This window comes from Rutidosis leptorrhynchoides, chromosome 9 (genome assembly GCF_046630445.1).
Source record: "Rutidosis leptorrhynchoides isolate AG116_Rl617_1_P2 chromosome 9, CSIRO_AGI_Rlap_v1, whole genome shotgun sequence".
Classification (NCBI taxonomy): Eukaryota; Viridiplantae; Streptophyta; class Magnoliopsida; order Asterales; family Asteraceae; genus Rutidosis; species Rutidosis leptorrhynchoides.
The window spans coordinates 65490354-65512143 of NC_092341.1; the positions used below are offsets into that span (position 1 = coordinate 65490354).

Consider the following 21790-nt stretch of genomic DNA (forward strand, 5'->3'; position numbering starts at 1 on the left):
TACGAGCTTATGAAGCACAACATTACCAACATCCCCAAATAATTATTACAAGTTACAACGGTACTCGTAAACAAAATCACGTCACCGTGTCAAACCGCACGATTCAATAAGGTTAATAAATCTAAAGGAAAACCTAGATGATAAAACTGATCAACATCTTTAAAATCAGAAAATTCGTTGACATGAATAAAAAAGGAATAGGAGTTCAGATTGTTTTTGATCTCATTTTCTACGTTCGAAATCAAATTAGGGAAATCCAATTTGACAAACACTAATGCAACTCCAAGAAGAAAAAATAGATAGTAGAAGATAATTATAAGGATACTGATATTTCTAAATGTTATTTTGATAGATCCACACATATTATATGCCATCTTCTAGAAACACCCTTTACTATATTCCTTTATTATATTGAATTAAAAATTTTGTATAATACAAGATTTAAGGGTATTTTAGTAATTTTATGTGAATTTATCATAAAGTGATTTGCAATCTTTAATGACGTACGGAGTATTAACCACAGAATTAGCAAAAACACCATTCCATTTACCTTCACTACCAATAACTCATCCACCTAGTGAAATCCATCATCTCCCTCGTTCATATCGCCCTGCAATTTCATTTCTGTATTTTAAATTTAAACTCTACTCTCACTTTGTTCCTCCAACTCCGCCCCCAAATCCTTACAAATTCAACTCAATTTTCCCCAATTTCTCCCCCTCTTTGTTTCACAAATGGCTTCTTCATTCACTGTCAATTGCCCAAACACATCACCTTCTTTACTCCCTACTCACTCTAACCCTAACCACAATCCCAAACTTCGTACCAGCTCCGTTGTTCCTATTCAATCTCATTTCAAATCAAACCGTGCATTGATCTCTGTATCCACTTCCTTAGGATTCCAGGTAACCTATGAGTCTGTTGTTATTGTTGTAAGTATGAATTTACATCCGTTGGATCCATATTTTGTGATTGATTCGTTAATTGTGTTAAATTTTAAAGTTTGAATTGACTAAATTGAGTATCACTGGTTTGTTGAATTTGTTGACTGGCTGATTAAATTACTGTAGTTGTGATTAATGCAACTGTGACAACTTATAATGGAGTGTTACTATCTAATAGACTAATTAATTGATTAATGAGAACAGTGATATGTGGCTATTAGTCAAATAATGGTTTTGTTTGACAATATCGTTTTGAAGCACTGATAAGTAGCAGCTTCTAATTTAAAGTTGTATTTTCGATTGCAGAACTAAGTTATGTATTAAAACTAGTTTTACTTAAACATCGTATGTTAAGTTATTATGTCTTATGTCTGCGCGATCGCAGACTTTTTTACTGCAGACAGTTTGTTTTTCTGAAGACATAAGATAAAATTATGTCTGCAGCCTCGCAGACTTAGAAATGTGCTTCTAAGTGCTGCAGACAGAATTAAGTTATGTTGCAGACCTAAAAACAAACAGTCTTCATTATTCAACATACATACAAACCTTCAGACCACATCTTCTTTACAGACATCGTCCGCAGATCTTCAGACAAAAATATCTTAAAAAACAAACAGCACCTTAGTTAAGTTAATTTATTCCTTTTTGATTGCTTTGCTTTCCCATCAGCGGGTTGGATAACAGGATTAAACTGGTTAAGTTCAAATTTATAAAACTACACATGTTGATGGCCTAAATCGAGTGTTAGTTTATTTATTTATTTTTTTCATCCAATGTTTAGAAAACTAATAAAATAACTTAGTTTATTTATTTATTTTTTTCATCCAATGATTAGAAAACTAATAAAATAACAATTTAGTTTTAGCTAAATGATTTACGAGATGGTTACTTGTTACGAGATGGTTAGTATTTGATTTGATTGTTTTGTACTAATGTTATGCTATATTTATTTTATGTAGTCATCTAAGAGGAACCAGAATGACATCATGAGAGTGTCTGCTCAACTTAATGATGTGAGTTACACAATGCTAGTATATATAATTTTTTCTTTCATCTTAGTCTTTGTCTAAATCTCCTTTTCTATTAAGATTGCCGTTGAGAAATCATCAAATTCTGCACCGGCTTCAGAGAAATTAACCGAGATATCTTCTCAGGACACCACAGTCCCTGATGCTGCAGCAATCACTGCATTTATGAATCAAGTTGCAGGGCTTGTTCAGTAAGTCAATCCATTTCTTATACATAACCATGGTTGCGAACGCCGGTTGCGGTGGTTTGGTGACTAGCCTGTCTCATTTCACACAAAAACGTCTTATTACTCGGTCAACGCTAAAAGTCAGGTCAACGTCGGTCAAAAGTTGACTTTTTTTCTTGTATTGTTCAAGTGTAAACGAAAATCCCAAGACCATTTAAAAATTTGATGGGGAAAAAATCCAATTTACATTGTATCCCTAAAGATAAATTAATAATTAATAAATACATTATAATTAGAGAAAACATTATAAAAAGCCTATATATTTTTAAAATAACACCACATCATCTTTTGTGTAAATCAATTATTCTTAAAATACTTATGTTCAAAATATTTATGTTTGAAAATTTGTATTTGATATATTTGTATTTAAAAGTCAACCATTCGTCTCAACCGACTCCACCTTCAAGCTCCTGACCGACTTGTCTCAGTCTTGCATATTTTTCAATCTTGTACATAACCATTTTGTCCCCATATAATATTGTTTTCATTCAATTCTTCTTATAATGGAAAATGTTATTTCAAATTTTAGGCTTGTGGATTCGAAAGACATTATGGAGCTAGAGCTAAAGCAACAGGGCTGTGAGGTTCTTATCAGAAAAAAGGAAGCCTTACCTCAACCTCCAGCTGCTCCTATGGTTATGATGCAATCTTCACAACCGCAGGCTATGTATCAATCTGCACCGCAGTTTGCTCCGGCTGCACCACCACCGGTTACATCTTCATCGGGACCCGCACCAGCAACACCGTCACCTGCACCTGCACCTGCAAAACCCAAGTCATCTCATCCTCCAATGAAATGCCCCATGGCTGGGACTTTCTACCGATCTCCTGCACCAGGAGCTCCTGCTTTCGTCAAGGTACTTTGATAGTATATGCATATCTACATGCGTGCATTGAGTAACCTGTCAAAATGGTTTCAGGACGGGTCGAAAGGTATTCAAGTCGGTGTATTCAAATACATGTTTATATTTTCTATCTTAGCTCTTACATTTTTAGTTCATTGATTCTGTTAGGAATTCGGTAGGCCCTAACAAGACAGGTGATTCATCAAACCACCAAACCCACAAACGACAAACGATTAATAAAGCTAGAACGATAAATAAAAACAATAAACGACACAGGGTATTTAACGTGGTTATATCCCAAATCCAAAACACAGAGAAGGGTTTACTTCACGGGCGCAAACCAGAGATTTTTCTACTATTAATTTTGTGCACACATTACAATGAGGCTAGGGGTTACAATTTATAGGAAGAGTTAAACTTGTCCACCAAGTTAAACTTGTCCTTCAAGCAAAAGACATTCCATAAATATCTATTACTTGCTCCATACTCCATTCCTACTAGAAGAATTAATTAAGGCAAGAGAATCTCTACGACTTGTTCACCAAGTCAAGCTCCCTACAACTTGTTCACCAAGTCAAGCTCTCTACGACTTGTTCACCAAGTCAAGCGCCTTGTTCATCAAGTCACATCTTGTTCCTTTGATCAAATTCTTCACACCTTCAACAATCTCCCACTTGAAGACTTTGAGCAAACTCTTCACTACTCAACAATCTCACACTTGAAGATTTTGAACAAACCCGAACATCAATCTCCATTCCAACCAAGAACGTCAAACCACCATTATACCGCCAAACTCCATTTGGGACACGCACACTCATCACATATGTCGAATGAGTAGACTTTCGATACAAGGTCTTCAACACTACTTGTCGGAACTAGAAACCAATAACCGCCTCAACTGTCAATGTTGTTTAAAACACCCATAGCAACTCCCGATCTCCTCTCAGCTACGACTTTTGATACCGCCGGAATCAAACATCTGGGTCACGCCGCTCTTCCACGCCAGAGGGAAGGAAGTCTTTCGACATCAAAACCGCCAAGCTTCAACCCGATCTCCAGTTACTAACTTAGGTACTCTCGGTTTCTTGCACCACCATCTTCTTACACGAAGATCAATTTAAGTATGCGAAACTTCAATTACAGGATTCTTTCATGAGACAAACACCGCCTCACCCATCTCTCTAGACACGTCCAATCCAGAAGCCCGTGTCAACGATCATTAGTACAGAATTTCCGTCTATCTATGATTTCCTTTTACCAGCAATCAGAAAACCTAATAGACGCCTTTGTAGACTATTTATCAAGGCTCCAATGAGAACGCTATCACAACCTTGAAATCTACCACTTTGAACTTATTCCCGCTTTCACGCTGGTATACTGACCCATCGTTATAACTCTGAATTTCACAAACCCATCTTCTCAATCCCAAGCACGCTCCCACTGTACGAATAAGAAATAAAATCGTGGCTATCCGAGAAGAATCTGGTTTGTTCCACCGGTCAGTTGCAAATCTATTTGCCATTCGAGGGTATGTTTGCAGCATCCAAGTACCCTAGTGTTATACGCACTAATCATGTGAATACCAGAGACCCACGTTACATAACCGTCTCCATAACTCCCATTAGTCGTCAAACTCCCACTAGCTCAGTACTTCCGTCGGTTACCAAACTCCCATCGAGTTCCCGACACCCTCTAGAAAGCTCAAGTTCCAGGACTTACAAGATTATCCACTTCTACCATCACCTGAAGATTCCTAATTGGTCACCCATAAGAAACTGCTCGCTTTGTTGAACAAACCATCACCCAAACCCGAGCCACGGTCGAACGCGTCCTATCCGACAACTTCAAACCAATTTCTTCAGTGAGAGAAGCTAACCCTGCCCACATACTCCAAAATACTATGGAATATTCGACCAAATACATTGGTCGACCCGTTCAATAATCTCTTCTTTGTCTTCAGCAACAAATCTTCGATATCTCGACACAAGTTGCAAGACGCACAACCCTGTCGTTTAATCTAACCTTGATGAACACCCGAATCATCAAACATATCGAATATCTTGCTTTCAAATCGCCATCGTGCCCGTCTTCGAACCTTAAAGCTCTGATACCACTTGTTAGGAATTCGGTAGGCCCTAACAAGACAGGTGATTCATCAAACCACCAAACCCACAAACGACAAACGATTAATAAAGCTAGAACGATAAATAAAAATAATAAACGACACAAGGTATTTAACGTGGTTATATCCCAACTCCAAAACACGGAGAAGGGTTACTCCACGGGCGCAAACCAGAGATTTTTCTACTATTAATTTTGTGCACACATTACAATGAGGCTAGGGGTTACAATTTATAGGAAGAGTTAAACTTGTCCACCAAGTTAAACTTGTCCTTCAAGCAAAAGACATTCCATAAATATCTATTACTTGCTCCATACTCCATTCCTACTAGAAGAATTAATTAAGGCAAGAGAATCTCTACGACTTGTTCACCAAGTCAAGCTCCCTACAACTTGTTCACCAAGTCAAGCTCCCTACGACTTGTTCACCAAGTCAAGCTCTCTACGACTTGTTCACCAAGTCAAGCGCCTTGTTCATCAAGTCACATCTTGTTCCTTTGATCAAATTCTTCACACCTTCAACAATAATTGATTTTAGAAAAGGATGGACTCTTGGGCTTGTATTGCAGGACATTGTGTTTGGGCTATGTGATCCCTACAAATGGTATCAGAGCCAGGTTATAGCCCCGATGTGGTGGACGGCGCAATGGGCGCACCCCTGAGCGCACGCAGTGACGTGGCGCACCCTCGGTTGTATGCAGCGATGAGTGGACCCAGCTATCGTTCGAGGGGACCCTGGCACGATGAGTTGATCCTGGAAGCCGCCGCCTGGATCCGGACTATCGTTGGAGGGGAGGCCTAGATGGACTTAGGTTTGAGGGGAGGTTTGTAAGGGTGCAAACCAAAGTCCCACATCGGTCATGGGGCAAAACTAATGTATGTATATAAGTCTAAGGGAAAATCCCTCTATCACCAATTGGTTTTAGAAAAGGATGGACTCTCGGGCTTGTATTGCAGGACATTGTGTTTGAGCTATGCGATCCTTACAGATTCTGCAGTGATGCGTTTGCATTATTGATGAAGATATCTCGTATACATTTTTTGCAGGTCGGAGACAAGGTTAAAAAAGGCCAGGTTGTTTGCATTATTGAGGCAATGAAGTTAATGAACGAGATTGAGGTACGTTGCCATTCTGTGTGTAGTTTATACATAAAAATAATACTGTAATATTACTGGCGATTACTTAAACTAAATCATAACATAATACTTGAAAACCTGTATTTTGAACTCCTGTAAATACATGATTCTTTGTTTATATTCGAGAAACAACGTCACTTCGGACATAATATCACTGTTAACATGCTTGTTAAACTACGACTTGATCAGTTTTCCTTTAGAATTCACTTGTTGATTGTAAGATAGTATGAGACATCTGTTTCCATTTTTATTTGACATAAATTATCAATTTTTTTTTTTGGGTAAGCGAGAAACCCTCCTATGAACGAGCACATTGGCTCCCCCATAGAAGGTAAAACCTCGGGTAATCAAGCCCCCCGAGCGCGAGACTTGGTACCGGGTGAATTGCGCATTATACACACCCTCTAGTCACACTCTCTTTTTGAACAATTTGGCATAGCCAGAAATTGAACACGGGTGATGTGCTTCATTGGGCAACTCGGGTGGCCACTCATGCAAGCCTGCGTGGTTATAAATTATCAATCTTAAAGACAAATCTCTAAGCTTTGGGAATTGGCTATTAACTAATCTATAAACTATGAAACTGTAAAAATCTGGAACTTGTTTTGAACACTATGCTAACTCTGCTTATCTTTTTAGGCTGATCAATCTGGAACGATAGTCGATATTCTTGCTGAGGATGGGAAACCAGTCAGCCTGGACACGGTATCTTTCTATTTCCTCCTTTTTCCTATATGTAAAACTAATGTCATTCGTGTTGTTGATTAAACGATAAACATTGTTGTTGCTTGCAGCCCCTACTTGTAATTGAACCATGACGAGGAGACATGAAGTGATCTGATGACTATTATATGTCAAAGTACGAGATTAAGCTTTAGACTTGTGTTTGTTGTTTAGTTTCTTTTTTTGCGGGTAAAGGGTATTGTAATTTGGTTTTGTTCACTGCTTTATAAACAAACACTATACTATTATCTATTTGATTGTAGATGAGTCTAAATGAGACCCTTTGTATAATTAATAAAGATAATCTAATTGATAATCTTGTTGTGTTGTCTTGGCAAAGATTTAATCATCAAAATGTGACTCTTTATGCTTGTTAATTATTGGTATCATTATCATTATTAGCATCACTTAAATTAAATATTCATTTTTTCATTTTTTCGTAAAATAGCAAGTCAACAAGATCCAGATCTATGATCAAATGGCCGGCCATGCATACATGATACATGTAGATTTCATGGTATATTATATACACACACTAGTTTTGGTGAGCGAATCACTATTGTCATAGCAATTATGTAAATACTTTCAATTTTAAGGGTATTATGGTAAGCTATTTATTTATTTTAATTTTTCCATTATTATTTACTCCATTTCTTTATTTTGTTAATGTTTAATTGCCCGGCCATTAGCCTTTTTTTACCGTTCAATTAGCCGACCATTAACCGACCCGTTAAACGTGTTCGTTCAATCAACCGACCGTTAACTGGAAAATCACTCCGCAGCAAAGCACGAACTTTTTATCCTCGTGAATATCATTATCAAGAACTTCGTTATTGATGTTTAATAACATCCACAAATAACAATATACACAATTTTACTTAATACAAAAACTTAAAAACTACCCGGAACAAGTTATCTGGGGACCCTGCTCGACTTTGAGTGCTGCAAGTTGCGCTTGTCTCATCACCAGTGAATTATACATCTGAATTACTATTTTTTCATCGTAGTCCTTTGTGGGTCTCATTCCAGATTGACAAGCACCATCACCTCCGAAACCACCTAATCCTCCTCCACTCACAAGAGGCGAATTGGCCACCTTCATCATCATACTCACGTAAGCACGACGAAATCTAGTAAGAAACTTCTTAAGGTTAAGTTTAAGTTTAAACTTGAGCTTTATTTTCAACTTGGAAGCTACCTTTATTCTCCGAGAACTTCGGTTTGTCTTTGATTTGGGTTTATCAGTACCGATAGCGAGATGCTTGTAGCCTCTCCGTAGCCAATATTGCTTCACACCGTTGGACACTTTGCTTCCCAAGTGTCCCATTTGGATTACTATAAAATGGTATGTTATGGAACACTAATTAATTAATAGGATGGAATGGATGTTGAGAGGAAGATGGGTAGAGAATATCAGTGACATTTGAAATTTCATGTGTACTCAAATAATAATACTCCATGATAATTTGACGTTTGGTGTTATGGATCTCTCATCAACATTATATTATGCCTTTGTACAACTAAGGGCCGGTGAAGGTCCATATTACCTACTCTTAATATTGTGTTTTTTAAATATTTTTTGTTGTTCAGTACGTATATTTACCGGCCCACTGGCGGAAATAGGTAAGGATAAGGGCATCCGCTCTAAGTGAATTTGCAATTTTCAGTGTAAAAATTTTGGATTTTTCGAGTTTGCCTCCAGTGAATATTTTTTTTCCCCATATTTTACTCCAAAACCTTTAACATTTGCCCGAAAACCTCCAAAACTTGCCCAATAACCTTCATATTTTGTCCAAAAATCTCCAAATCTTGTCCAAAAAACTTCATATTTTGTCCAAAAACCTCCAAATTTTACTTTAAAAAGTTGCTAAGTTTCAAAAAAAAAAAAAATTCGCCCCGGGTGAAAAAAGTTTCTGTTTTTACCACCGTACCGGCCTATACTGTTGATAAAAAATTTGGCTGGTTGTCTTTAAAGACAAAGTATTGATACTTTTATAATGTTGTTTTACCGACTCATTGAGTCAACGATCAAAGTTTGTTTCCTACTGGTACTACTGAAAATTTAAACTTTGAAATATTAAATTAAATAGAATATAACAGTAACTTCTCAAACTTGGAAGTTGGGAAGATAACCAACAAGCTGAGGGAAGTACGACTTAGATGATTTGAACATGTTTTGAGGCGTCCACTTTTAGCCCCGGTTAGGAGAGTCGAGACCCTCGTTGTTGGGGGCGTAAGGAGAAGGGGTAGACCCAGACGTAGGTTGGAGGATAGATTGAAGCTTGATATGAAGGATCTCTTATTTACCGAGGACATGACCTCTGATAGTAATTTGTGGAGGAGTAGAATTAGAATAGATGACTAGGTTCTACATATTGTTTATTTATTTTATATTCCCTGCCTACTTGCTTGTGTGCACTTCATTTTTTTTTTTTTTTTTTTTTTTTTTGCGTGGTACTTCTCGTATTGGCTGTACATGTTTTTTGGATATATAAAATATCTATACTTATTGCAGCATATCCACATGCTTTATTGCTCTATATGGTTACATGTTTGTTTTACATTATATAGCAATAGCAATTAAATTATACGTACTTTCATATTACATGTTTTTATGCTAACATAGTATACTTATTTGTCTATGCTTACATTGTATACCATCTACTTTATACTGCATATTATACCTACATGCTTTTTACCAACATGTTTACGTATACTTATTGTACTTACATGACTTGTTATACTTGCATATTTGACACTCACTTATTTTACTTTTATGTTATATTACATTATATTGTTACCTGCTCTTTTTACCTATACATATCGTTTTGGAGTATACATTATTCATTATTCATGGTAAAGTTTCTATTTTATCAACTGTACTTGTATATTTTTACTGCACATATCGGAATTCATGGTTCTTTCTGGCCGGAGGTCCCTAGGAAGCAGCCTCTCTGCTCTACAGAATAGGGAGGGACGACTTCCTCTACCTGGTGACCGATAGGTATCCGTGGGTGGAGGAATGACTTCCCTTTTACTTTAGGGTAGAGGAAAGGACTGCCTACATCTAACCTCCTCCATACTCAACTTTAGTGGAATTGGGTATTGTTGTTGTTGTTGTAGTAACTTCTCAAACTATCTGGACCAATCTTGTGAAACCCAAAAACCTTAAGGACTAATACAGAAACTTTACCTAGAACCCATACACAAATTAACTCGAAGCGCCTAGAAAATTTCTAGTAGTTTCGGGACTCAACTTCCATTTCATTCCAGACAGTCTTAGAACTCGGTATAAAATCATATCATCACCGATATTTCAAACAGTTTGCAAAAGTCATCATCAACGATTATATAAAATTCGAAGTTTGAACAACATCCAAATCGTTTGTTTCTGATCATATTTTAACATTTCAATTCAAGGTACGCTATCATCTACTCGTATTTTATTAAGCTTATGTTACGTTATTATCATGTATTTGTTTTAACTTTTCAAGATGCTATTATTATTTTATGTAATATGTAATTAACCCTACATAGTAATATGCATAGGCAAAATCGTAGTTTCAGTTTTATTCGAATGTTTCAGTTTTATTCGAATGTCGTTTTGAACTTGCGTTCACACTAAACCCGGCCCCTCAAATTCGGCTTCATATACAAAACGACCCCCAACTTTCTATTTTTTAGGGTAAAAAGCGTAAATATATAATTTTAAAAAAAACAAAAGAAAATGATTCCACCCGTATTTTTAACGGGCCCTATCTTCTCGTTCGGTCCGAGTTAAATTTTTCCGACACCACCGTTCAACTTGAAAAAATCAGGCGGACACAACGGGACTAACTATGCGCGAAACGGACATCGTTAAAAAAACACTAAATAACGGGCCCTATATTCTCGCTCGGTGCGAGCTAAATTTTTCCCGAGCGAAATTTTTCCGAGATCACCGTTCAACTCGATATTATTTTACGAACACAACGCGACTAATTATATGCGAAACGGACATCATCAAAAAAACACTAAATGTTTCGAGCTATATTTCATACATATACGTACACGTCCAACAAACAACCCAACCTACTAGATATATTAGGTAACAAACAACGTATATACAAACATGACCGCGCGTTGAACACAACCGCGCGTTGCGCGGTCGAATTTTTTCTAGTGTTGTACCTAATATTGATTGACATGAATTTTATAGTAACAATCGTAATTAGTTTTTTTTTTCTCTTTTTGTAACAGTTTTGGATTTCATGTTAGAGCACTATGAGTCGTTCAATGTTAAACACTGAGATTTAACACTGAACACTGAGGTCAAAATAGGAGAAATCGTTGTTAAATTCATTATTTATATACTTTTAATATTATTAAAACAGAAAATAAAGAAAGAAAAGAAAAAGAAAAAAAACAGAAACACAGAGTTGCCCACGGTGGTGCCTGACGGTGGCCTTTAACGCCGTTAAATCGGCGGGCGGGTGTCGTATTTTTCACCGTCCCCACCGTTAAATTTGTTTAAAGCCGAAATATCGTTTACATATGAAACTAGATACAGAGCATTCAAATTAGAATTATATGCACTTGAATTGTACTTTGAAATTTGAAATAATCTAAATCATATGAAACTAGATACCGACTGAATTATTAGTAATTTTGTTTCTGTGGTTTTTAGGAAGTGTAATAAAAGATGAATCCAGACACATTTACAAACAAGACAAATGAGGCATTGGCAGCAGCTCATGAATTAGCTATGGATGCTGGTCATGCACAGTTTACACCTCTACATATAGCTAATGTGTTAATTGTGGACCCAAATGGTATATTCAAACAAGCAGTATGCAATGCTGGTGGTGAAGAGGCGGCTAATTCGGCCGAAAGAGTTTTTAAACAAGCTTTGAAAAAGCTGCCATCCCAGTCCCCTGCACCAGATCAAATTCCGGCTAGTGCCTCGCTTTTGAAGGTGATTCGTAAAGCTCAAAAAGCACAAAAAAGCCGAGGAGACACGCATTTGGCTGTCGATCAGTTGATTTTGAGTTTGCTTGAAGATTCACAGATTAGTGATCTTTTGAAAGAAGCTGGAGTTGGTGCTTTGCGGGTTAAAACCGAGGTCGAAAAGCTTCGGGGTAAAGAAGGAAAGAAGGTGGAAAGTGCTTCGGGTGATACGAATTTTCAAGCGCTTAAAACATACGGTCAAGATCTCGTGGAGCAAGCCGGGAAGCTTGATCCGGTTATCGGTCGAGATGAAGAGATTAGGAGAGTGGTGAGGATTTTATCGAGACGAACCAAGAATAATCCGGTTCTAATTGGTGAGCCTGGTGTAGGGAAGACTGCAGTTGTTGAAGGGTTGGCTCAGAGGATTTTAAGAGGTGATGTACCGAGTAACCTAGCCGATGTGCGCGTTATCGCGTTGGATATGGGTGCGTTGATTGCGGGTGCTAAGTATAGAGGGGAGTTTGAGGAACGGTTGAAAGCGGTTTTGAAAGAAGTTGAAGAAGCTGAAGGGAAAGTGATATTGTTTATTGATGAGATCCATTTGGTTCTTGGGGCGGGTCGAACCGAAGGGTCCATGGATGCTGCGAATTTGTTTAAGCCTATGCTTGCTAGAGGTCAGTTAAGGTGTATTGGTGCGACTACGTTGGAAGAGTATAGGAAATACGTTGAGAAAGATGCTGCGTTTGAGAGACGGTTTCAGCAGGTTATGGTGTTGGAGCCTAGTGTTCCTGATACGATTAATATTCTTCGTGGGTTGAAAGAAAGATATGAAGGTCATCATGGTGTTCGAATTCTTGATCGCGCTCTCGTTGTTGCAGCTCAACTCTCAAGCCGATATATAACTGGTATGGTTCACATCTCTTGTTTCTGTCAGTTACGTTTTTATTGATCGTGTATTTGGTTTTTTTAATAATAAAAATTTACTTGCCTTTAAAAAAAACGTTTTTATTGATCGTATTTACGGAGTACCTTCGAGTATTTAACTTTGATCGTGAAAAAAAGTTTTAGTTATTGATGATGCTTATAATACGGTTGCAAAAATTGCTACGCGGGAGTATTTGGTCGGGACTTTTGAGGGAGTAATCGGACTAGACTTTTTGAGGGATTAATCGGACTAGACTTTTTATACATTTAAATAACAAATTTTAAAATCATATGTGTAAGTGTATAAGAAATCCATAGACATAAACATTTAAATAACTGTTACCTAATCTTCATTTGTTCAGAATTTCTAATTTAAATTTAGATTCATGTTAAAATTTGGACCTATAATTTTGACTTGACTAAATCCGTTTTGACCAATTAAAATGGATTTTGACCTATTGACCGATGAAATCTGACTTTGGTCAATAAAATTGGATTTTGGCTCGGTGACCGATGTCGACCAAATTATTACTCGGTGTTTGAAAAAGCGGATCGGCCATTTGCATTAATTCGCTACTTTTACAACACTGCGTATAATTACTTTGAAATGTGAATGCAGCACGGTTTTTGCCTGATAAGGCTATCGATCTTATGGACGAGGCGTGTGCGAATGTGAGGGTGCAACTTGATAGTCAGCCTGAAGAAATCGATAATCTTGAAAGGAAGAAAATGCAGTTAGAGGTTGAGCTTCATGCTTTAGAGAAGGAAAAAGACAAAGCAAGTAAAGCGCGTGTAATCGAAGTAAAAAAAGAACTCGAGGATTTGCGAGATAAACTGCAACCCTTAATGATGAAGTACAAGAAAGAAAAAGAAAGAATCGATGAAATTCGAAGGCTAAAACAGAAAAAGGAGGAACTCATGGTGGCTTTAGAAGATGCAGAACGAAGAAGTGATATAATTCGAGCTGCTGATTTGAGATACGGAGCAGTTCAAGAAGTGGAAACTGCACTTGCGAAAATGGAAGGGACCACTGATGAAAATGTTATGTTAACGGAGACGGTGGGACCCGATCAGATTGCTGAGGTGGTGAGTCGGTGGACTGGGATACCGGTTACTAGGCTTGGGACGAATGAAAAAGAGAGGCTTATTGGGTTAGCTGATAGGTTGCATCAGAGAGTTGTGGGTCAAGATCAAGCGGTTAGTGCAGTGGCTGAGGCGGTTTTGAGGTCTCGAGCCGGTTTGGGAAGGGCTCAACAGCCTACTGGTTCGTTCCTGTTTTTGGGTCCTACTGGTGTTGGAAAAACAGAGCTTGCTAAGGCTCTTGCTGAACAATTGTTTGATGATGAGAAACTTATGATCAGGATCGATATGTCAGAGTATATGGAGCAACACTCAGTCGCCCGGCTCATTGGGGCTCCACCTGGGTAAGTTACATTAAGTCGATCACCTATAATATTAAATGTTTCGTTATCGTTTTTAGTATGTTGTGAATGATGCTGACATGATGTTTGTATCTATTGTTTTGTGTTTAGATATGTTGGTCATGATGAAGGCGGTCAGCTAACGGAAGCGGTAAGGAGACGACCTTACAGCGTTGTATTGTTTGATGAGGTGGAGAAAGCTCACAGTTCTGTTTTCAACACTTTACTTCAAATGTTGGACGATGGAAGGTTGACCGATGGTCAAGGTCGTACGGTTGACTTTACAAACACTATTATTATTATGACTTCTAATCTTGGAGCTGAATATTTGTTACAAGGGTTGTCAGGCAAGACTAGTATGGATAGTGCCCGGGCTATGGTGATGCAAGAGGTAAAGCTTAAATTATATGAGTTTATTCTACTTTGAATGACTATGCTAGGGGCAAATGAGGTCGGCCGCCTCTACGACCGAAAATTTTTTAGTGTATGTGTATGCTAAAGTTCAGCGTTTTGCCTGCGTTTTTTTTGCTTATATAAAATTTTTAACAAATTTCTGGATCCTGATTGTATGGCCTATGCCTTGAACTATTACCTGTTTGTGACAGGTGAGGAGGCATTTCAAACCCGAGCTTCTGAATAGGCTTGATGAGATCGTTGTTTTCGATCCGCTTTCACATGATCAGCTACGAAAAGTTGCACGACTTCAGTTGAAAGACGTGGCTGTTCGTCTTGCAGATAGGGGTGTTGCTTTGGGAGTTACAGAGGCCGCGTTAGACGTTATACTTCGTGAGAGTTATGATCCGGTAAGCATTAAAAAAAAAAAGAACAAATTCACCTTGATTTACTTAACGGGTCAGGTTGGGTCGGTTTGGGAATGAGTCAAAACAGTTTTGGGTTGAAATGGGTCAAACGGGTCATCTACATAGTAACATAGCTGTGAAGAGGGTGAAGAATTTGAGTTTAATGCTTAATATAGCAAGTTTACATGGTTAATTTAAGATATGGGATACTCATTTTGGGTTGAATGTGAAATTGTTAGGTTTATGGTGCGCGGCCGATTAGGAGATGGTTGGAAAGGAGGGTAGTGACGGAGTTATCGAAAATGCTGATTAGAGAAGAGATTGATGAAAATGCGACGGTGTACATCGATGCGGATATGAATGGGGATGAGTTGAGTTACAGAGTGGAAAGGAATGCAGGACTTGTGAATGCTGCAACGGGTCAGAAGTCGGATATATTGATCGAAGTCCCTAATGCAAATAGTGGAGTGGGTGGTGGTGCGGCACAGGCTGTGAAGAGGATGAAGATTGAAGAGGTAGATGATGATGATGATGCTGATGCTGATGATGATGAAATGGCCGAGTGATTCAGAAGTGCAAGGTCATGAGTTGTATATTGTAATGGTCTGTATATCTATGGAGTCTTGAGAATGTTTTTTCTAAAGTGTCTTGAGAATGTTTTTTCTAAAGTTTGAAGTCAGGAATGGTGTATGTCTTTGGTTTACTGTTGTGGATGTCTGCTTTGTTGTTCTTCAGATGTTTGAACTAATGTGAATTATATAAGGGTTTTTTTTTTTAATATATTTTTTTTTATATTATTTCTTGCATATTCAGGTGTTTGTGAAATTGTGAATTGGGTTGTAAAGTTCAAAGTCTTGACAATCATTAAAAAAGGCAAATCAGCTGTGTTAACAAAGAACCTGAAACTACATACATGAGTTCAATGTCTTGACAGTCATTGAAAAGGCTAATCAATCTTGTTAACTATTGTATCATATCATATTACCCCTATATACTAATAGTCACTAAAATTTGTGTAGTTAACCCTGTATACTAATAGCCACCAAAATTTGTGTAGTTTTAATTATTTTGGGATGTAGTTTTGAGTTTGTGTTAAAAAAGTGTAAATATACAATTTAATTAAAATTAAAATTAAATTAAAATTAAAACCTATATACTAATAGCAACCAAAATTTGCATAGTTTCAATAATTTTGAGATGTAGTTTGGAGTTTGTGTTCACACTTTGGTTGGTCCCTCATCTTTGCTTTAATTTACATAATGACCCCTCAAATTCACATTTCCTTAGAGGTAAAAAGTGTAAATATACAATTTTATTAAAACCTATATACTAATAGCAACCAAAATTTGCATAGTTTCAATAATTTTGAGATGTAGTTTTGAGTTTGTGTTCACACTTTGGTTGGTTCCTCATCTTTGTTTTAATTTACATAATGACCCCTCAAATCACATTTCCTTAGAGGTAAAAAGTGTAAATATACAATTTTATTAAAATAAAAAAAAACTAATCTCACCCGAATTTTTAACGGGTCCTATCTTCTCGCTCGGTGCGAGTTAAATTTTTCCGAGCCCAACGGGACTAACTATACGCGAAACGGGCACTTAAAAAAAAAACGCTCAATACCTCGGATTATATTCAATACATATACACACCTATAATACGCTCCGTTAACTTTGAATATATTCGCGCGGGCTCCTTTTTCTAGTTCTTAACTAACTCTGGAGTTCTAAAGATGAGGTAAATGAACAGAATCAAAATCCTCTCTATTATAGACAACAACTACTTGGGACAAGATCTTTAATCGACCTCAACTCCAAAGTTTTTGTTGCTATCTTCGGAAACCGAGTACCTCAAATTTCCATTAATTGGAACCCAATGCCCACTATCATAGTTCATTAATTGTATCTTCATCAGTTAATCCTCCCCGCATTCATTGTTTTTCCTTGGTTTCCTTCTTTCCAATGCCCTCGTCGTATGTCTCCTGTCAACGTTGTAGTTTGCCTTTCTGAAGAGGAAAAAAATTGTACTTTTGTTTGATCTTGTAAATATTGTAAGGAAGTAACATGTAGCAGATATTATAATCAATAGTATATTTTTTTCATTCGCATAGGAAACTTCTCTAGCGACAATCACATTGGGTTCTCACTAGCTAGCAAGTAAAACTCCTAGTTGACGAGTTCCTAAGCAACGGGACCTGTAACGAGTATAACCAATTATCTTTGTAGCAATCATAAAAGCGATAGATCGTTGCAGCTCTCATTTTGGTAATTTAGCAGTTTTGTAATTGCGTTATATAATGATAAAACTTGGTGAAAAAATGTAGATCTTTTTTACTGTATTTAATTAGAGTGTAATCTTTTTTCTTAATTTAAGCATAGATGAAATTCACTTAATAGTTGGAACACTTAGTAATTTCTCTATTAGCTAGAGAATTTTTCAACAGAATACTACGGAGTATGTTGTTAATTTTTTATTTTTATTTTTATCTTCGGTAATTTCTTTTCAAGAGTTGGAATATCTAATTTTAGACAAATGTACAACTAATATTGCATTATGTCCAATCGTTACAAAATCTTTTTCTTTGACTTCACTTCACATTAAAGTTTTAATTTTAAACCCAAGCCCCCACAGGCCATATTCATACTCTCCCTCACACACTCATATTTTCTCCAATCTTCTTGTTCTTTTGCATTCATAACAACAATGGCTTCTCTTGTTGTTCTTTTGCTCTTCTTCTCCATGGTTACTCACTCCAGTAAGCATTTCTCTCTTCTTTGTTTTTCCCATTTTTTCAAAATAATGAAGACAAAGATTCAAACTAACAATAAAGTTTGGATCTTTTTACTTGACTTTTTTTTTTTTAACTCAATTAATCTTTAGTCATGTAACAACCAGCACTAAAAGAAAAACAACAAATAAGAGGTCTTAATTCATAATTCCCACAAAATAGTTAGACCCTCAAATCCAAACTGCAACTGTAACTCTAACTTAATTTTTCAAAGATACATTCCTTAAAAAAAAAAAAACTCACAATCATTTACTGTACATTGCTTAAAGCAAGTATGCTACATTGACTTGTACTCTATGTCTAAAAGTTTGTACATAGCTGGTAGATATCCTTAATTAAATCCCATACATTTTCTGCTATAAAATGTACCCATCTGTTCAAAGCACAAAAAATTGTATTCCAACTTGCTCTCATGCTTTAAAATTTGAACCTTTTGACAACATTCAATTCAATTTAATTACTGGTTTATCATGTAAAATGTATGTATGTATGTGTAGGTGCAACATGGTGTGTATGCAAGAAAGGTGGAAATGATAAGGTTCTACAAATGGCAATAGACTATGCTTGTGGTAATGGTGCAGACTGCACCCAAACACACCAAGGTGGTAGATGCTACAACCCAGATACAGTCATTGACCATTGCAACTATGCAGTCAACAGTTACTTTCAAAACAAGGGTCAGACCCCTGAGGCTTGTAATTTCAATGGTGCAGCCATGGTGGTCACCTCTGACCCAAGTTAGTATTTACCAGTATTCTTGTAACCAAACACTCCCTTTGTCTACACACACATTTATGATGATTATGTTTAGGGTTAATAATTTTTTGTGCATTTGTGTACAGGCACAAATGGATGTTCATATCCAGCTTCTGCCAGGTATGTATTTTTTTATAACTTATTAAGGTACTTTCAAGAATTTTTATTGATTATTGATTTGTAAGTTTTTAATGTAGCTATGGAGTGTTTCAAAAATGTTTTTTTGTTTCTTCAAGATAATATAATAATAATAATAATAATAATAATTCAAATGGCCTACCACAGCCTCAAGCCAAACAAAACCTCTTTAATCTTTCACTTTTTGACAAAATCTAGGTTATGGGCCTTGATCAACTTTTGACTTGTACCATCGTATTCTTGTATGTTCGAGAAGTTGTACTATTATGGTAATTTTAGTATTATCTAACAATCATTCTAAATAGTTGTGGTTTACTTTAAAACAAGGTTTATCAATTTTTTTGAGGGGGCGAAAATAATACCAACATGATGCATATAATTTTTTTACTCCTAGATATTATATATATTACCCTTTACCAAAAAAAATATTATATATATTACACTAATAAAGTACTTAAATTTTAGGGGCGGCTCCAATATAGCTTTATCTTTTGCCAATGGTTATCAAGTTATACATAATAACGGGTTTGGAAAATGTTTAGTCACTGTAGTGCATGCCAATAACTTGATACTTTCACGGAAATAGGGTTAAGGGGGCAACACCAGAGGTGTAGGGGGCAACACCAGAGGTGTAGTGGGCAGCATCAACTAGTTGGGTTTCAAACGGCTTATTTTACCATACGTGTTTAGTGAAAAGTTGTGTCCCAACTGTTTTTCCCGCCAGATGATTTTAACCAAAATTAAATGTTTTTCCTTCTAAATAAAAAAAACAGGTATGCTTTCAGCCTTTCATATGAAAACACGTAAGTACATGCATTCACCTTCGGGTGATCCCAAATTCGCTGTTCTAAAAAAAAAAACATGCATTCACGCTCGATATTTTGATTTGTGATTCTACTGCTTAAAACACAAATTGTATTCTTGTTTTATTTCTGTGAAGATTTCATGAACCTAGACACACATTCGGTCGAATATTTTATAGAGAACGTGTTTACTTCATTCAGGAACTTATCCAGATTATCATTCGGTAATTAGTTCCTAAGAGGCTAAGACGTTATACTCTGTATATCTAATGTCCAATAAGATTTTAAAGTTCTTCACATGTTACTTTAACTAGCATTACATTTGGGTTGCACCTTGTGCTTACGTAGTTGTACACTTCTACAGATGAAGCTTAACTACGTTCCAACCTAGCTAACTCAAAAATATTTAAGCCATCTTTCAAGAGTGTACTAATATTGTACCATTCTTTGTCTTGACCTTTAGTTCGTGTTGTATACATCTATCAAAAAATTTTGAGGTGACTTGTACATTTTGTACATTGCCTTAAGTTTTTTAACCCATAAATTAAGCATTCATGTGATGAACTTTGTGAAACATTTCAGTCAAACATATAAAGCTAAACATCCATCAAAAAGTTTTTGAGGTTACTAGCTTGTGCATTTTGTACTTTATCTTAAGTTTTTGTTAACCTATAAATTTAAGCATTCATGTTATGAACCTTGTGAATTATTTCAGTCAAATATATAACCTTGTGGATTAGTTCATTCAAATATATAAATTCGTAGCTACCAAAAAATGTTGTCATGGTAACTACGTGCAAATAGTACCTCATTTTAACCACGGTCCTAATGAAGTTCACCTGCAACGACCCGGGGCTACCTACATAGGAAGTTGGGATTAGTCAGCTCGCAAAGTGGGTCTTGGATACCCAAATTATCTCAAAAAATGCTGTTATGGTGTATATCTTTGTTTATTCGATCTAGCTTATGATCACGTATATGGGCCAAAAGTGTTAAGTTACTAATACTTCTACAAGTTATTATTTTAATAACCATTAATTCTTGTGTTCCACTGTTGTATAAATATAAATTCGAGACATACCCGAAACCTAATAGCGGAAGCGGTCGGATCGACGTTTAGATCACCGGTCGGGAAAGCGATCACCAATAGGAAGGCTTTCTAGTTTCACGGCCTAAGTTCCTTCAACGGTTTGCAATGTTCCACTTGAACAACTATACTCACAATTTTACTACTTACTAGTGTATGATTTTCTCAATGATTTGTTGTGTGTTTCTTGTGTTTTTGTATTTTTTACAAGAAGAGTTTAACTCTCTATTTATAGATACAAAGAGAGTACTTATTACCATGTACTACCAAAAGTACATAGTACTTATTACCTTTGTAAGTGTACTATCAAAGGGTAAATGGTACTTATTACCATTAGTGTACTACTCATTAATAGTGGGTCAAACACAATGAGTTTGTGGGTGTTCCACAAATAATTTCCAACATCTCCCACTCGCACACTGTAACGTCCTCCCAATAGGGTCTGGAAGAAATGTAACTAATATCAAATAAACCAACATATTATAATACGAGAACAATACTAAATGATAAAATTAACTGGAATGAGTACGCAGCGGAAAATGAAATGTCGTTACAAAAGAAATATGTAATTGTTTAAATGCAGTAGTAATAAATGCGATAATCTCTTGATCCTATGTCCAAGTAGCATCACATAAGCAGTAGATAGGAAAGCTTGAATTAAACATCACCTGAGACAAAACATGCTAAAGTGTCAACCAAAAAGGTTGAGTGAAGTTCATAGGTTTAACAAAAGTAGTTATCGTTGTTTTTAGACCACAAGATTTAATTGTAAAGTTGATCTCCCGCAGGATCAAAAAGTAGATCTCGCAGATCCAAAAGTTATGCCAGTGCGTGATATTTAGACTAAACATTCAAGTTTGCCCCATGACAAGTTGTGTCTGTCCTTGTCGGTTTAATTTCATTATCAAGTAATACAAAGACTTAGTCAAATGTATCGGGGACGTTACTCCCGATAGGCCTACCCCCAATAAATAAGCATGCCGCAGCACTTAAAAATATCACTGTAGGGACTTAGTCGGACATAGCTGGGTATAACATAGTTTTAACAGTTGGTACTTGTGTCTAAATTGTAAATAGTAAAAGCAGCATGTGTCTCATCCCAAAAAGTTAAATAAGTTTGCT

At 36.5% G+C, this 21790-nt stretch overlaps 4 protein-coding genes across 4 annotated transcripts in view; 3 read left to right on the forward strand and 1 right to left on the reverse strand.

Moving 5' to 3' along the window:
- Nucleotides 1-529: 529 nt before the first annotated feature.
- Nucleotides 530-7319, forward strand: LOC139866747 (biotin carboxyl carrier protein of acetyl-CoA carboxylase, chloroplastic-like). Its single transcript, XM_071855041.1, has 7 exons — nucleotides 530-905; nucleotides 1904-1957; nucleotides 2033-2163; nucleotides 2729-3056; nucleotides 6213-6284; nucleotides 6942-7007; nucleotides 7097-7319. The coding sequence occupies exons 1-7, from the start codon at nucleotides 735-737 to the stop codon at nucleotides 7118-7120; spliced, it is 846 nt and encodes a 281-aa protein (XP_071711142.1). The 5' UTR covers nucleotides 530-734; the 3' UTR covers nucleotides 7121-7319.
- Nucleotides 7320-7923: 604 nt separating this feature from the next.
- LOC139868129 (uncharacterized) lies at nucleotides 7924-8352 on the reverse strand. The gene has a single exon (XM_071856464.1). It carries the CDS (start codon nucleotides 8350-8352, stop codon nucleotides 7924-7926), a length of 429 nt encoding a protein of 142 aa, XP_071712565.1.
- Nucleotides 8353-11706: 3354 nt separating this feature from the next.
- Nucleotides 11707-15855, forward strand: LOC139866777 (chaperone protein ClpB1-like). Its single transcript, XM_071855066.1, has 5 exons — nucleotides 11707-12856; nucleotides 13495-14299; nucleotides 14408-14687; nucleotides 14902-15099; nucleotides 15336-15855. The coding sequence occupies exons 1-5, from the start codon at nucleotides 11707-11709 to the stop codon at nucleotides 15660-15662; spliced, it is 2760 nt and encodes a 919-aa protein (XP_071711167.1). The 3' UTR covers nucleotides 15663-15855.
- A 1883-nt stretch (nucleotides 15856-17738) lies between these two features.
- LOC139865653 (PLASMODESMATA CALLOSE-BINDING PROTEIN 2-like) overlaps nucleotides 17739-21790 on the forward strand; it is a 55914-nt gene continuing 51862 nt past the window's right edge. Inside the window, exons 1-3 of the mRNA XM_071853733.1 lie at nucleotides 17739-17851; nucleotides 18382-18621; nucleotides 18727-18760. Coding sequence (XP_071709834.1) covers nucleotides 17800-17851; nucleotides 18382-18621; nucleotides 18727-18760 — 326 coding nt within the window. The 5' untranslated portion in view covers nucleotides 17739-17799. The remainder of the gene's footprint in view (nucleotides 17852-18381; nucleotides 18622-18726; nucleotides 18761-21790) is intronic.